The sequence below is a fragment of the Gobius niger genome (assembly GCF_951799975.1).
Source record: "Gobius niger genome assembly, chromosome: 12".
NCBI lineage: Eukaryota > Metazoa > Chordata > Actinopteri > Gobiiformes > Gobiidae > Gobius > Gobius niger.
Window position 1 is genome coordinate 13,562,679 of NC_136863.1, and position 16,035 is coordinate 13,578,713.

A 16,035-nucleotide genomic window follows, 5' to 3' on the forward strand; every position below is an offset into this window, starting at 1 on the left:
CATCCATAAAAAGCCATTATGGGGAAGCTATAAACATTTCATGGTTCATACAAGGTTTTGTATCCCCATATAGAGTGTAACATGGGGGGTGTCTTGTAGTTCTTCAGATAATTGTCTTTTCCAACTGAGATCTGGTTGATACTGCGTTTTAATATAAATTCCATACATTTATTATCAGCTACGTTTTTGTTCTCGTATGCGCAATTCATAAACAAAGCGTAGCGTGTCCCCTTTAACTGCAGCCCGCTTCTTAAATCCACAGATCACAGCGGTGACGTGCCTCGAGCCCTGAGCCGTCTCCGCTGATTGGCTGCCGGTGACGTCAACCTGGTATTTTCTTTCTCCCCCCCCCCTGCTCTGAACCATGACCTCACCGCTTTAGTTCATGAAAGTGCTAAAGTGCACCTTCTATAGGCTGGCCCCGTCTTTATCCCGTGTGTAATATCAATTCAAGATACGGGTTAGCGCAAAAATGCTTACGATAATTCAATATTTCCAGTCGCATCTACGCGTTTGACTGTTACTGAGGCAGCGTTATAAACCGCGCTCTCCTGTCTGTGTTTTTTTCCTGGCGCTGTCACACGCTGTCAGCTGTACTGTCCCCCCCTTGTTGGTCAGGCAGGTAAACACGCGGGGGACGCCTCCATCGCGCCTCTGACGCTGCGCAAATGTGAGCAAGTTGAGCGACAAGACCCCCCGCCCGGAGCCTACGGTGAGCACTAAACCATAAACGCATCACTTTCCGTCGTGTTATTGCTTGTAGTGCGAAGTGCGTGGCTATCTCAGAGCTAGCCTAGCATGTGTGTGTGTAGCAGTGTGCTCTCGCCCCTCCTCGCGCTGCTGCAGTCCGTCAGCGCGGCGCGCACTCCCCCCCCCCCTCCTCCGTGCGTGTGCGCCCGTCTCTCAGAATGGGAATTTAACCCACCCGAGCTAAAAGCGACAATTATTTAATATCAAAAAGGAGACGCATTCGTGGAGTTTGGCGCGTGCGGATTTGGGTCAAGGTGAGTGGATTATGTACGTACTGCGCCGGGGGTTTCTATTTCGGTTCCTCCCGTTGCGGCTATTTATTATCACTCGCTGTCCGATCAATGGAGGGCTTCGTTTTTCACATGCGGACACAAACACGCGTCACAACAACACACGGGCAAGGTTCCCACTCTTTCCCCCCCTTTTGTATCATTGTTTTGTTTTGTTTTTTTGACTCTCACATGCAGCACTTTACGCAATAATTACGCGTTTTTGTCTTTTAATCTGCGTCGGTTTGCGTTATCCCGGCAGCAGCTTACGACGGCGCACGCTCCATTATTGTTATTGGACCTTGTCAAAACAGGCCTCCGCGTTTATCACCGCTTCATAGACACAAAGCACCGCCGAGGATTTTCACCTATTGCGTATGAGCCGTCGGTTCAGCCCAGACAGGTGCAGTTGTAAGTCTGAGCACTGGCTGGGTATTCCCATTTTGATATATGACCCCGGAGTTTCCAGCTATTGATTAAAACTTCAGAAGACTTAATACAGTACCTGCTAGTGTTGATTACATGGCTAAGATGCATCCCTTAGATAAAAGCCTGTCTGAAGCTATTTTATAGGCGTGCGTACAAGATTAAACAAGAAACAATGTTGTATGCAACCTCAACCAAGCAGTCTGGACACCAAAATAAGACAGTGATGAAAGCAAATGGAAGCATAGACCCCAAAGTCCATTGCTATATAAAATAAATTGCTAGTAGTCTATTATATAAAATGAAAACACCGTAGCCTATGACAGTCTAATGCAGAAGAATGAAGCCACATAATATATCACAGTGATCTATTTATTATTGTTTGGTTGTTGTTGTTTTTGTTGTTGTTTTTTGTCCAGACAGTGCCAACTTTAGCCTTTTTCTGCTCTCACAAATCTGACACATGCAGCCCGGATAAACAAACACAGTGTGCGGGGATGCAAATTGAGGTTCACCATTTCGAAAGACGCAGGGAAAGCTCCGGTGATGTCACTGTTTGTCTCAAAACAAAGCACAAAAAAAAAGCCCAGGCCTGTCATTGTACTGAAGCTAAAAGGCACTTTTATACCGACCTCCTCAGACGGCGGCCGCAGGTGACGTTATACAGCAGTTAATGAATAACCTGGATGGCATTACATCAGCTGTGGTTGGCCCGTAGTTGCTCTTTTGTGTTTGCCTTGGCTGTGGATGTTTTTTTTTCAATGGGACGGCCTATCATGCGTAGCTCAGGCTTTTCTTTTTTGCGGAGATAAAGTGTCTTTCCCAACTTGGCTTATGACAAAGAGTCTTGACGTTTCATAACATTGTCTGTGAATGATTCTCATGGCTCAGAGTAGCAGTAATTGAAGCTGGCTAGAAGTCAGAATGTTGAATGCTCTTGGATTTGAGATATAACCCTGAAGTGATTGTACAATGACACATTATAGAAAGTTGTGTAAGACTTCAACAGAGAAGTGGACGATAATATTAAACACAAAGTCACATTTTGCTAGTGACGCAAATGAATGCAGTTCCATGTAACACAACGATAATCTCCATTTTATTCCTCGAAGTCCAAACTCAAGCTGGCGCATTTGCTCTCCCTGTAATATATTCTTGGATCCTTTTATTGACTGACTACACTATTACATGATTCATACTTTCCTAATTTCAATAGTTTCATCATTGCAGCATCAGCACCAGTGACATCCTCCCAGTGCCCCTGATCGCCCCCAGCTTGGGCTGTTTCTATAGCAACAAAAGAATTTGCCCTGGCCTTGTCTGCCGCCAGATTTAGTTTGAGGAGCCTGCATGTTAGCTGTCTGTTAGAGAGATAGCATACATGCCAAGCCACTACATCCGGTAAATCCCATTCCTCTCTCTTTCACTTCCTAAACAAAAAGCTGAGTCTGAGAGCTGCTCTAGGCTGGTTTGTGTTGCAGTCAGCCCCTTCGAATGTTACTCTGCACATGCCTCCCCCCCCATCCAAGTCGACTGCACAAGACGAAAGGAAAATGGGTGTAAAGAAGGAGGGATTCTGAGAGAGCGGTGGGAGAGGCTGGGTGTGTAGAAGAGCGGTCGCAGTCGGACACCGTTGGATGCTGTGCATGGCAACACGACCGGCAGACTCACGCCCCTGGAGACGTTTGTTTGCTGCATGACTACTGCGGGCGCTGCGCCATAAAACGTGCTGGATAACAGGTGATGTGGCTGTTCTCGGAGGGGAACCCAAACAGTGCAGCAGAGGTCAGTATGTAAGAGTCTGTGCAATTGTTGCTGATCTAATGCGGGAAATGCCTCGGTGTCAGCTTGTTTAGATTTGGCTTTCTTCACAACATGCATTCACTGAAAGAAGGATCGGCTTTTTGGCTCCAAATGTTGCAGTTTTGTACTCACTCGTTTTATAGGCTAAAAGATTTGATTACTTTCTGCTACACCAGCTGTTGGGCTGCCTAAACAGAGTTGAGTAAATGTCCAGTGCGTTCTCTGTTGCATCAGGGAGGTTGCCAAGCAGCATCAGCATCCATGTTTAGGCTTGGCCAGAGTCAGAACCTGAAGAGTTTTGTCACACTTTTATCTATAAATTCTTAATCTATACTGCATGTTTCAATGACATGATAGATTCCAATGATTGTTTATAAAGGACTTCACATTTGTATCTTTTGCCCTCAGTTTATTCTTTGTTCTTGCTTCCCACTTATCCTGATTAGTTTGTTTGTCAGGTTGTAGATATCCCCATGAAGAATACACTTACCACTATGTTGTTTTCTTTCTATTGGCAGGTTGTAAATTGGTATAAGTCTGAATAATACTGAGCCTTTGTACTGTATTGTTTGTTTTGTATGAATGGATATGGTAATCGACAATGTTTTAAGACTGTTTTAATAAGACTGTAAAGTAACATGTGCAATAATCTCTGCATCAGCTGCACTTTATTAACTCTGAGTGATCTTCTTGAACGCCGACTGTAACAAGTGAATTTCTCCTTTGTGAGATCAATAAAGGATTATCTTATCTTATCTTATCTTTTATTTATAAGCAGAAATTTCTTGCCAGTAAACCAGTTGTATTTTTGCCATTTATTATAGAAAATCCTTCTTTTATTCTCTTAATTTTTCTTCACACTGGCACCGTTGCTGTTGTCCTTTTTAAACATTTCCCAGGACAACAGCAAAGCCTAATCGATCATCAGTGCTCATGTTCAAAAAACATGTTGATGAATCTTGTGAAATAGGAAGGCTTATAGGCTATGGATTAAAGCAGCACAATGTAAGTTACATAAGTTATCAGGTATTATTATTAGGTGATGCAATATCCATATGGAGGCACAATATATACAATATATTGCAAAGTTACCAAGTTTATCCATCTGACTGAGATTTACACATTTTTGCCAAACCAGTCTAAAAGCAACATCAGTGGTACCTTTAAAAAAAAGAACTAAGTAACTTGTTTTCCTTAATAGATCCTTTTCATAGTCCCTCTGGAAGTAAAACAAGTGTTAATGGGTTGATTGGAGGGTCTTTCATCTCCCCCTGGTATCTCTGGCCAGAAAACCACACTTGCAACTTTCCTGCCTCCGGGTTAGAACCACCAATACACACTAATGGAATCAAGAAGAAGAAGCTAACGGTCTAACGGGCAAAGCTAACTGTGGGCTAGCACCACTTTAGCAGTGTTTACAGCTAGGTTTGAGTGAAAAAAAAAATCTCCATTGTGTAATTGGATGTACAATATCCCTCTCTCCCTTTGTCTTTTCTGTCAGCGTAGTATTTACTCTCACAATTAATGAGTAAAAAAAAAACGTAACATGCTACAACACCTGCAGCGGCACCTATGTAGCCAAACTGGTCCTTCATGTTTAGAGATACATGGAGATGCAGTCTGCGATTTGAATCTCGCTGACTCCGGCAAAACCAAGACGAGCCAATCATAGTACAGAAGGCGGGAGTTAACGGTGTCATCATCCGTGCTAGGATTTCCCATCAAACGCCAGTGCTCCTCCGGGCCGTAACCAAAACATTGAAGATGGCGGAAAACGTGCTAAAATACTGTCTGCAATATAATCATAATTGCAGTATTCAAGACAGACTAATGTTTCTCATATTGCTGCCTTACTATGGATAGTGTGTGTACTACTTCATGTGTTTGGCTGGAGGCAATTAGTTGAAATTTCTATTGTCTGCAAACTAACTACATGTCATATGCATGGCTGTGTTTTGGATGAGAAGAGGCTGATTAGAGAAGCAGTGGCGGCCGAGAGAGGAGGCTTTTAACTGACTGACTGGTGCAGAATCAATTGCATGACCTTTTTGCAATGATGTGGCAGTGCTCATCAATCAGCCTCTGTGCTGCCCGGCTTGCATGTTTTTGTAGCTTTCACTCTTGTGCACTGCTACAGATAAGTAACATGCATTGCTAATAAAGAGTAACTTTCTCAATATCACCTTTGTGTCTCTCATACTCTCCCTTTTTTCGCTTTACCCTCCATTTAGTCTTTGGGGTTAACTAGGAGAGGCCTATCCATTTTTCATGACCCCACGTGTGGCCAGATGAATAAAACAAACATTCTGACCTTCTCGTTTGTCGCGCGGCACCTGCTCGACCACAGGCACGTCCTCTAAGTTTATGAATTTTCCTCTGGCAAATTTTACACACACATAGGCGGGATGTCACACGGGCCATTTCTAGACCTGACCAGACCTGCCCACTGAATCCCTACCCGCCCCGCTTTATTTATCTCAGTTTCCTGTTTCATGAGCTACTGCGCAAGAGACCCTCCCACCTCCCTCCGAGATCGACTAGCCACACCGCACAGTGCTCACTTTTATTGTCAGGCATGTCTGGTGTTTGTATTTGGATCCCTCAGGCCGCTGGAGGGATGAATCCCAGTGGATGATCTGACAGGCGTTTGAAGCCCTTAAATAGCTTGTATTAAAAGTTGTGGCTATTTAAAAATGCAGCGTGTTGTCGAGCAATAAAAAAATAGGAGAAAATGGAGTGTCTTGTTCACTTGGGATGCAGAAGTAAGTGAGTCAAAGCTGTAATTTAAATGGTTGCAATTAGCACTCCCATTAGGTTGTATGTTTCTATGTCCCGAGACGACAAAACTGCTGCGCTGCTCTGAATCGTCACTGACAATGCTATTTTTGCAATGGAGGATGAAAAGAAAGCTCTTTTAACATCTCCATGGAGACGAGATGGCAGTGTCACGAGTCCGGTGTGAGGAGAGGCGAGCTGACCTGAATTAGAGACTTGTTTTTTGAGGGATTTTTTGTCATTAAAGACACCCGTCATTAAAGGGACTATACGGAGTTTATAAATGTTAAAATTAAGTAATTTCCTCCCCCTACATGTTCCAGCCATGTCCTAATGTGTAGAATGAGCCCAGACCTATTCACCACAAATGCCTCTAGAATCCTGCACTGTCACTCAAAAAGTTGTTGCACGAGCTTAATGTAGAGACCGCAGTTACATGTAAGACCTGAGGTGGCAGTAGTGAGCATAAAACGACCAACTTGCATGTAGGCTCTTTAAATAAATGCTTGTATTTTGAATGTTATGCTGCATGGTTTTGTCTTCTCTGCAAACAAATAAGCTCTAGGCTGAAAAAGAAAAATGCTGACGCAGTATAATTTAGGCCTCTATGGACATGTTTGGATAAAGCATGTAATTGTTGTGTTAGTTTAGCGGCTAGAGTTTCATCCTTCTCTAAAACATGAATGCGTCTGGACTTATGAGTATTGCAAACAGATTTGAGTAAAGTTGCAAATCGCAGTTCTATTTTTTCCCCGAAACAGTCCAGCCCAAGTGCAGAAGTAATGACGACCTTGCGTTTAATGAACAGCTGTTTGATTATCAGCATCTCCAAAGTGGCAGGGGCCGTTTTGAATGTCACTGCTGACCAATAATAGCCCTGGAATGAAGTGCTCACTGAATGCTAAGCTAAGCCATGTACTCCAGTGTTGTGATCGCACTCGGATTATTGTTTATCTGTGTTTTATGTCTTTCCTCAGGCACCATGGATCTTCTGTTGCCGACTCCTGCGCTAGTCCTCTGACAACTGCTCCTCTTCCCCGCCTCACCGACTCTCACCTTTCTGCTCCAGTCCTACCACCGCCATGGCCGGGGAGAAGGGGCCGACCAAACGCAGCGCCATGGACATCAAGCGCCTGGCCAGCCTCATCCAGAGGGGCACGGGCCGGCTGCTCGTCATCGACAGCAGGACGTTTTCTGAGTACAATGCCTCCCACGTGCAGGGTGCCATTAACGTGTGCTGCTCCAAGCTGGTGAAGAGGCGTCTGCAGCAGGACAAAGTGTCTGTGACCGAGTTGCTGCAGCCCAACGGCAAAGTGAAGGTGAGCGGAGCTTATCTCAGAGACTACGGCTACACCACAGCTGCTTCATAACCGGCACTCTCACTCACATGTTTGTGGACGTGGGCACACATCTCCTAACGTGACTGCACAGTAACATGAAGGCTCCTTGCAGCCTTTTAATGCTGCCTTTACATCCTGTAGTGTTTGTTTGAGGCAAGTGAGAATACATTTTGATATTTACTATCAGATATTACAATATTATGCAAGACCATTTCAGCACAGCACACACATGTTAACCGTCTATGCATTTTGGGTGTTTTTTCATCAAATTGAATCAAGCTTTTAAAAAAAATACAAAATTAGGACCAAAACATTATTAAAATGAAAATATATTTGAAAAATGTATTAAACTTTTGCACATTTTTAAGTAACCATTGTGTTTGAGGCTGTCAAAAATATGCAAATCTCAGTCAGATAGAAGTAGTAGATAGTGGACCTCAAAGACTTAGCGATATATTGTGGCTTATTGCGTCACCTAATATTGCAATAACAATAATTTGGAGGTATAATGTGCCGCCCTAAAGACAGGGGAAATTATACTTTTACAACTATGAGAGTGATCTCTTACTGTCTGCATTGTCTAGCTACAGAAACCCTCCTGAAGCCACATGTTCAGGACTGGGCACAATGAGCTTTCAGCAATAATGATTTTACAGGATCAGCAATTCATTTTTATTATATATATATATATAACATGTGTTTATATATATATATTTGGAGGTGTCATCAATTAGCCTGAAGCATTTCGCTGACATTGGGCACTGGTTGGGGCTTCTCTGTGCCAGCACACTCTAGTGGGGTCTATATTTGTCGGGTATGCAGGCGTACTGTAAGTTTGTTGCTTATCAGTGGCCCTGAAATCGGATCCCCTCGTTTTCCATGACTTCTTCTCTGAATATGACAACCTTTTTTTTCCCATGGGCCAGTTCAGCCGTGGCACGCTGACTCCTGTATTTTTAGGCACCGTGTGAATCTGAAGGAAACCGTAGCGGGGTGTAAATGTACATGATTTAACAGTTTACCTTTTGAAAAGCTTCAATCATTGTCTTTATGTTATTTTAGGAATCTGTTCAAACACGCTACACCTCACGCAAGAAAGCCTGGTCAAACAAAGAATGGTGACACATGCATGTTGAATGATGTATCATTTGTTATCTGGGAGGTGTGGCGCGCCGAGGTTTAATGGCAGTCCATAAATGCTATTACTTTTGTTTTTGTTGTCAAACTTCCTTGTTACCAGGAGCAGGTCGATGTGTCCGCTCTGTCATTCATTGCACAGTTGAGCCAGTTTGTTGAGAGATTTATGACACATTTCTGCAGTAAATATAAGCTCCACTCCAGCACTGCAGGCTGCATGATCTACCACCAATCTATCATTATTGTAGTATTAGATCTTTAATGAAGGCTCTTGAGTCATCTTCTGTACTCTTTAGTTTAAGTGTAGATATTGGGTGATACAATGTCCATATTTGAAGCAACAATAAATCCTAAAATCATTTATATCGTCTACCTGAGTGACATTTCCAAAATCTTTTCATGAATAAAGGTTTAATTCTGTTTCAAACATGCAGCACATTACACACTGTAGGTATATTGCTATTAAACTCTTTTTTTTTTTTCTACATCTGAATGCTTAATTTTAATCCCTTGACTCTTATAACACAAACTGCAAGCACTTTCATTTTACAGCTCAAAACGAGCACCATGCGGCTGCAGTTGTATTATACTTAACACTTGGAGGTGACTGACACTTTCCACTCAGTAAAATGCTAAAAAGTGTATTATTGTTACCTACTTAAATTCTTTGACCTGAAGTTCAGCTATTGCGTTGACTAATTGCTACATTAGGAGTCCCGTTGAGTCTAGTGTTTCTCACAAAGTTTCACATATATCATTTACCTGTAACTTGCCTTAATGTGCCTTTATTGAATGCGTCTGGCAGAAAAACACAATTTCTCACCCAGATATGGTGCTCATGAAATGGATAAGTATCTTGTAAAACACCTTTACGCTTTCACTAGAGGAGCTTGATCGTAAAACGAACATTTCTATTATAAACTTCACAAACCAGCTTTAAAGTTTCAAAGAGCATTTATTAGAGGAATATTTCACAGTCTAGCTCTCAATGTTGCTAGACTTGGATATTTCTAGCCTGTGAGTGGATGGCTTAAGTGTAGAGTGTGTGTGTTGGCCTGATGGGTCTATCATGTGTGAGGCCTATGCTCTGATGGACTCATGCTGAGGCTCCCGACTGCACAGTGGTTCCCTACTGCGCTCTGACTCTCACTGGAACAACAGCTCTGTCTGTTTGCCTGTCTCACACTGCAATCTTCGTCAGCCCTTCCTATCGGCTGCACGCCTGCTTTGTTATTATCCATTCCCCACCCCCAGTAAAGAGGATAAGGCGTGCGATTAATGCTAGCCTGGTTCAAGCTGGAACTAGCTGGGTGAGAGAGGAGGGCCAGTCGAACCCAGACGCTTTTGTTATTGGCTAAGCATGACATCATCTCTTTTGTGTGGCCACTGGCAGGCCGCGGGCTGGGCACGTGCAGACTGGATGTGTGGTGTTAAGCTGAGCCCCCCTCCACCCCCCATGGCTCTGACCATGGCCAGGAGCTGCCTCAGCCTGCCAAGACAGCAAAGGACACCATTGTGGCCTTTTGTTGGCTGCTGAATGCAGGAAGCGGGACAGGGGCACTGAGCGTATTCATAGAAGGACCGCTGCCTCCCGCCTCACAACCCATTGAGCACTAATAGTCTGCATCCCCCAAGGCACAGCACTCGCCCTCATGCAAGCTCCAATGCCTCTAAGCTGAATGAGCATCCTCCAGTGCAGTCATCAAAATGATGTGCTCACGACTTTATCTCTTGTTCATGTAGGTCAGAGCTCGTCACATGCAAGGGGTTAGATAGTGGACCTTAGTTGGAACTGGCGCTTTCTCGTGCCTGTGGTAGCAGGTTGAGGCCAGGCGGATGGTGTCTTGACTTAAGCTTGGTTAATCCCTGCTCCATGATGGGACAGCCACCCGGCAGGCATTCGGGACAGATGGACAGAGGTTTCTTTATCAGCAGCCAGCACGGGAATCCACTCTTCCACCTGTAACAGGAAACACATGCCCAGCATCTGCCATTGACACACATATTATGCATCCACAAAATTAATAATAATAACAATGCATTGGTTTTATATAGCACTTTTCTGGACACTCAAAGACGCTTTACATTGCATTATTCATTCACTGCATACTTGGTGGTGGCAAGCTACTATTGTAGCCACAGATGCCCTGGGGTAGACCCTCTGACCACCACCAACCACTCACTCACTCACTACATTCAACAGGCTGGGGTTCAATATGGTCTCCCATCCAAACACCAACCAAGCCCTTCCACTGCTTAGCTTCCGAGGTCTGACGGGATTGGACAGAGCAAAGCGGGATGGCAAATATCAATGATCAATAATATGATCTGGTTAGAGCTCCGGCCTAGTCTTTCTGAATCTATTTGGCCATTTACAAATCAAATGCAGCTTTAAATGCCATAGAAATTTATTCATTAGACATTTCGATTTCAGACACACAATTGCATTGATATTTCTGTCTGACTCTGAATTCAATATTTTGTTTTGGTTGAACTCCTGTTTCAGGGAAATGACCAATTACTAGTTAGTCATTTAGACAAGTAAACATGATTTGTCAGACTCAATGATCCTCTACTTGGCTCAAACCTAAGTCTTATCTTTAGTTGTCGGTTGTGACCAGAGGTTTCCAGTAAAAGAACATTTATCAACCTTTTGTTTGTTATTTCTATTTGACAGTAGCAGCAACATTTAGCAACTGACTCACTGTGTGGATTAACTCCTGGTTTATTAAAGGGCAAGCTCAGGGATTTTTAATGTTGCGTTACCTTTTGCCAAGTCAAACAAAGACACTGGGTTTTCTACAGAGCAGGATATGTCATGTGTTTGCGTGGATGAGCTCATAGCCTGAATCTGTGTTTGTTTTACAGATCCTGGTGTTTAACATAGACACATTGACATCACGTAGAGTGTCCAAAACAAGCTCAACAAGGTGATATACAAAAAGGCTTTACAGGAAGTTAAGGAAGTATGATGCAAACTGTGTGTTTCTGTTCAGATGATAATAATAAAGGGGGCTGCAAAAAGCATCGACGACATAATATTTTTTTTTTTTTTTTATAACACAGCCTAAAACTAAAAGCGTTTCATTTCTATAATTTCTCTCATGTAGTTTTATTTTAGCCTTGTGGATTTAGATTCTTACAGTTTGCCAAGATCCTATGAAGACAACTAAATCAATTTATTTTCCTTGCGTCAGAAGAAGAAGGTGCAGGACTCCACTTGTTTGTTCAGTTGTAGCCCTACGTCAGCATGGGGCTCAGAGTGGGACTCCTCTGTTAGCACGGGGTGAGGGGTCACAGAACATGCACTGGTGTAAAGGTGTGACCAGATCAGGTGACTGGACTGACCAGTGATGACCTCACTCTGCACATGCTCACAGGCCGCTGAGACTTTCAGCACATCCATGGCTCTCGCACTAGTTACTATACGCCCATTTCAACACAGATCGTCTATGTCAATTTATCTCAAATGTAAAGAATATGGTTTATTAAATTAAATTCAGGACCAAAATGTGGCTAGAATGTCACTGTGCAGCCGATGTGGTTGAGGCTGTGGCACATGTAGCAAAACATGTATATATCTCAGTCAGATCAAGACCAAAGTGATTTTTTGATGTATTGCGGCTCCTTGTGATATGGGTAATAATAGTTTGGTGATATGTTGTGCAGCCCTACTCCAATAAGAAGTCCATATTCAACACTAGCCTAGTTTCCTCTCGCTGACTTTTCTCTGAGCAGAACACTGTGAGCAGCACATCACACCTACACACATGGAAGTGGCAGCTGCTGGTGCCAGTCAATGACATCATGGGCCCCTGAGTGGTATCTTTACAGAGCAATATATGTCACACCCTGTGAGTCGGAATCTCAGATGGATCAGCCGGCAGGTAGTTGTTCATTGGTAATGCCATGTACTCTATGCAGCATCAGGTGTTGTGTATTCAGACATGTAAAATGTTTATTATTGTGAGCCCACTGAACACACACTGACAGTTGATGGGGATCATGTTCAGGGCGGCCATGTTGTTTTCTGTATGATATCCCACAGGTGACTGTGACGGGACCAGACTGTGCTGTAGGAATGTGGAGCTGTTTTTAGAGCATTTGTTCTTGTGTGACACATAAACACGACACACACGCGCGCACACACACACACACACACACACACACACACACACACACACACACACACTGCTGATCAGCTCTGACCTTGCTGGTTAGTGCCTTTGCTGAGGTCAGGGAAACCATGCTTCACTTTCTTACACAAGCTATTACTGTAAGTCCAGGCTGAGTTTCCACTCTTAGAGGAGCCAAATAACTGTCATCTGTGTTTCTTTCAGTGTGTGCACAAAATGTCCCTGCTCTCAAATATAGAAACTTAAACTGAGCTGAAATCTGCAACTGCTGGCTTCCCACTTCTTTTAGTATTTCATAACTGAACATTGTCAGGAACTAGTATCTGCTGTTTATTTTCATGCACATAACGTTTGTGCTGTTTACCTCACTATCACATTTCTGTGATATTTTATTTGCAACCTCTGTATGCGTTTGCTTCATTGTCTGTGTATTGTCCCTTTTTAGCCGTGTCATTGCTAGTTGAGCAGTGGTAGCATGGAGGAGCACTGCAGAGCACTGCTGCAGTCTCAGCCTCTGCTCCCCAGGTCATTGACCTCCAGCACTGCAGCAAACCCATAACTCACTCACACAGCTCACGCATGTTTAATGTTGGGCCCAGTCATTGTTCATAAGTGTAGCACTATATTACCACATATAGAAAAGACATGTATTGGCCTGAAGCATTGTCTAAAATATTTAGACTAAATATTCAATAAATCTACTCTTTAAGTAGAGGCTGATGCTTGGCAGCTGCCACTCACTGCCACAGACTGTGTTTCAGCGCAGGCTGTAATCCCCAGAGTCCTAAATGAGATCTGATCCCCTGAGGATTAGTATTATTAGCCAAAATGATCTGAGGTTGATAAACATAGGATATGGAGAATCTCAAACAAAGTATACATTTTACTTTACTTACATACATACTACATAATGCAGACACCGTCTGTCCTGGAGTCACTGATCACTCTGCATTTTACTAAGTACCTGAAAGAAAGTGCTGTTTTCATTCTTGCAACTGCAACACATGCAGGCAGTAGCACAGAAGCACACTTTGTAGAACGGCACAATAAAGAGTATAGTGTCCTGTTGCCTTGAAGTATTCACAGTTTTCTTTCATCATGGCGCCTGCAGATGTGCACTCAGCTCTATGCAGAGTGTTGCATCACCAGTCTCTGCAGCACCAGTCCTTTATGTGCTTTCTCACTTCTCTTCCGTTTGCCTCTTTCTCCATCTTTGCCTGCCCAGCTCCTTCACTCCCCATCCTCTCTGTCCTCTCCATCCTTCCGCCCCTCTCCTCTCTTCTGTCCAGTAGCCGCTGAGTGTTGCAGTGATTCATAGCTGCAGTAGGCACTGCCTGATGGTCATGTGACCAAAGCCTGCCTGACAACATGGAGAACAACACAGCCGTGCTGCTGTGCACTCACTCACACACAAACACAGTGCGGCGCATGCTCATACTCACCAGACTCTGCCAGGTGCACATCAGCCTCTGCAGCTGTGATGCAGCCTCACACCTCTCTGTTTCACTCATTCATTCACATCCACTGGAACAAACCCCTCCACACCAGCCGCCAGTCAACACTGCAGTCAGAGCATTGCAGAGCTGACCCATCGCATGTTTTATTCACAGCCAAGTGCTGGGTATGCCGCTTCTCAAACACCTGTAGTCTTCTTGCTTTATGCGACAAACAGACCCGTCTATATATAAAATGTTTGAGCAGCTACTTCCTTGAATAAATATATAACTGTAATGTTTAGTTAAACAAGTAACTGCAAGTCATTCAGTTGCACCATAAACAAACAGTGATGTCATCAGAAGTGTAAACTTTGCATTTCCAGTTTGACGAGGGGATGTTCTTCAAGTCCAGCCAGTAACTCTGCGACAGTCATTCCTGTCTGTAACCAGCCTTTTCTTCCTTGCTGTTTCTTTTGTGCAGGTGGAACTGGGCAGAAAACAGGAAGTGGTGGTTTATGATCAGAGCTCCAAAGAAGCAGGGCATCTGTCCAAAGACGGCTTTGTGCACATCCTCATGGGAAAGTTGGAGGGCACTTTCCATAAAGTCTCTCTGCTCACAGGTACGTCAGGTGTACTGCTTGCTGTGTGAAAACATTGCCTGCATTTTGTTTTTCAGGGTTTTTCTCTCATAACTTCTTTTATGCAATGTGGGTGTCATGGCAGCGATTGGTCAGCAGAGGCCACTAAAGATTTCTTCTTTCTGTCATTTATACTCCTGCCCTGTTAGCGATCCCTAATTAAACTGCCACTTTAATCCAGAGATGTATCGAATATATAATTAATGTCTGCTGACTGACTTTAAGATCTTTAAGCCTTTTCTTGATCAAAGCACCAAAGCTTAACTTCCAATCCTGCCTTATTTACCGCACTTATGATGCTGTCACAGTGTCCCTAAGAGTACTGCGGCTTATAATGGAGTTCTGGCTGGTCTGTTAATAGCCTTCTCCAGTTCATAACATCTCCATCACGGCGCTAAATGCTCGGCACTTGATGTTTCTAAGGAGGACCCACATTACATACATGCGGGTACTACTGGAGGAGGCTCACCAATCCAGCCCAAATGTGTCAGCGCTGACAGAGGCGTAATCCGCATCACTCAGGATTGCACACAGGATTGTACAGACGTGCTGCCTGTGGCTCGCTCCCCACTGCGTCACCACAGCCACAGAGTACATGTACTGCACTTTATGAAGTAACTGTACAACTTGGACCAGTTTGATCTGACTGTACAGTTTTACTTCTGCTTCAGTTAATCAAAAAACAACTTTGTCCACTGTAAGTAATGAGTAATGTGTAAGCCTCATGTTGACATACGAAGCGGGTCAAATTCACCCTTTTTTTTTCAATATTATCTATGTTTGTGACCTATTACATCAACAATATCTGTTTTTGTGCTTTTTCACATTAACTTGAATATTTTTTGTGGTCACTACTTTTTATCGTAACGTTATCTTGGCTCCTCTGCTCTCCTCTGCACATCATGCTTTATCTCCTGTGCAGAGATTAACTTTTTCATGACTCACTCATCGATGTGGGATTGCCTGAAAGCAGAGCTCTAATTAGTCCGGGACGGGGCACACAAACACAGATGTACATTTTCATCGGAGGAAATACTCCACGGGCTCCTCATTTTCCTGTTTTTCTGCTGTTTCTACGGCGACAGTGGCAGAGAACAGTCGGCAGCTCGGCGCGACCGCAGGGATTGGCTGTTGTTTGGGTCCTTGTATCATTGGGGTCAGTGGAGCTGCCAGGAGGCTGTCATGTATATATAGTGCGTGATGGAGGATGTACAGTCGTCGCATTTTCACACATGTAAAGCATTTCTTCTCCACATACTTAACATTGTGGCAGTGAGTGACCTTAAAGACTCTATTACAGTTTGGTAGTAACTGAAAGAAAACTA

The 16,035-nt window shown here is 43.7% G+C and overlaps 1 protein-coding gene across 4 annotated transcripts in view; it reads left to right on the forward strand.

Moving 5' to 3' along the window:
• The first annotated feature begins 441 nt into the window (after positions 1 to 441).
• The window catches only part of dusp8a (dual specificity phosphatase 8a), a 42,950-nt gene continuing 27,356 nt past the window's right edge, over positions 442 to 16,035 (forward strand). Inside the window, exons 1-3 of one of the 4 annotated variants that reach the window (XM_079568138.1) lie at positions 442 to 712; positions 7,001 to 7,342; positions 14,554 to 14,692. In XM_079568138.1, coding sequence (XP_079424264.1) covers positions 7,106 to 7,342; positions 14,554 to 14,692 — 376 coding nt within the window. In that variant the 5' untranslated portion in view covers positions 442 to 712; positions 7,001 to 7,105. Of the gene's footprint in view, positions 713 to 856; positions 1,005 to 1,963; positions 1,989 to 2,967; positions 3,231 to 7,000; positions 7,343 to 14,553; positions 14,693 to 16,035 lie in introns of those variants that run through there. The other 3 variants (XM_079568137.1, XM_079568140.1, XM_079568139.1) reach the window with 3 other exon arrangements.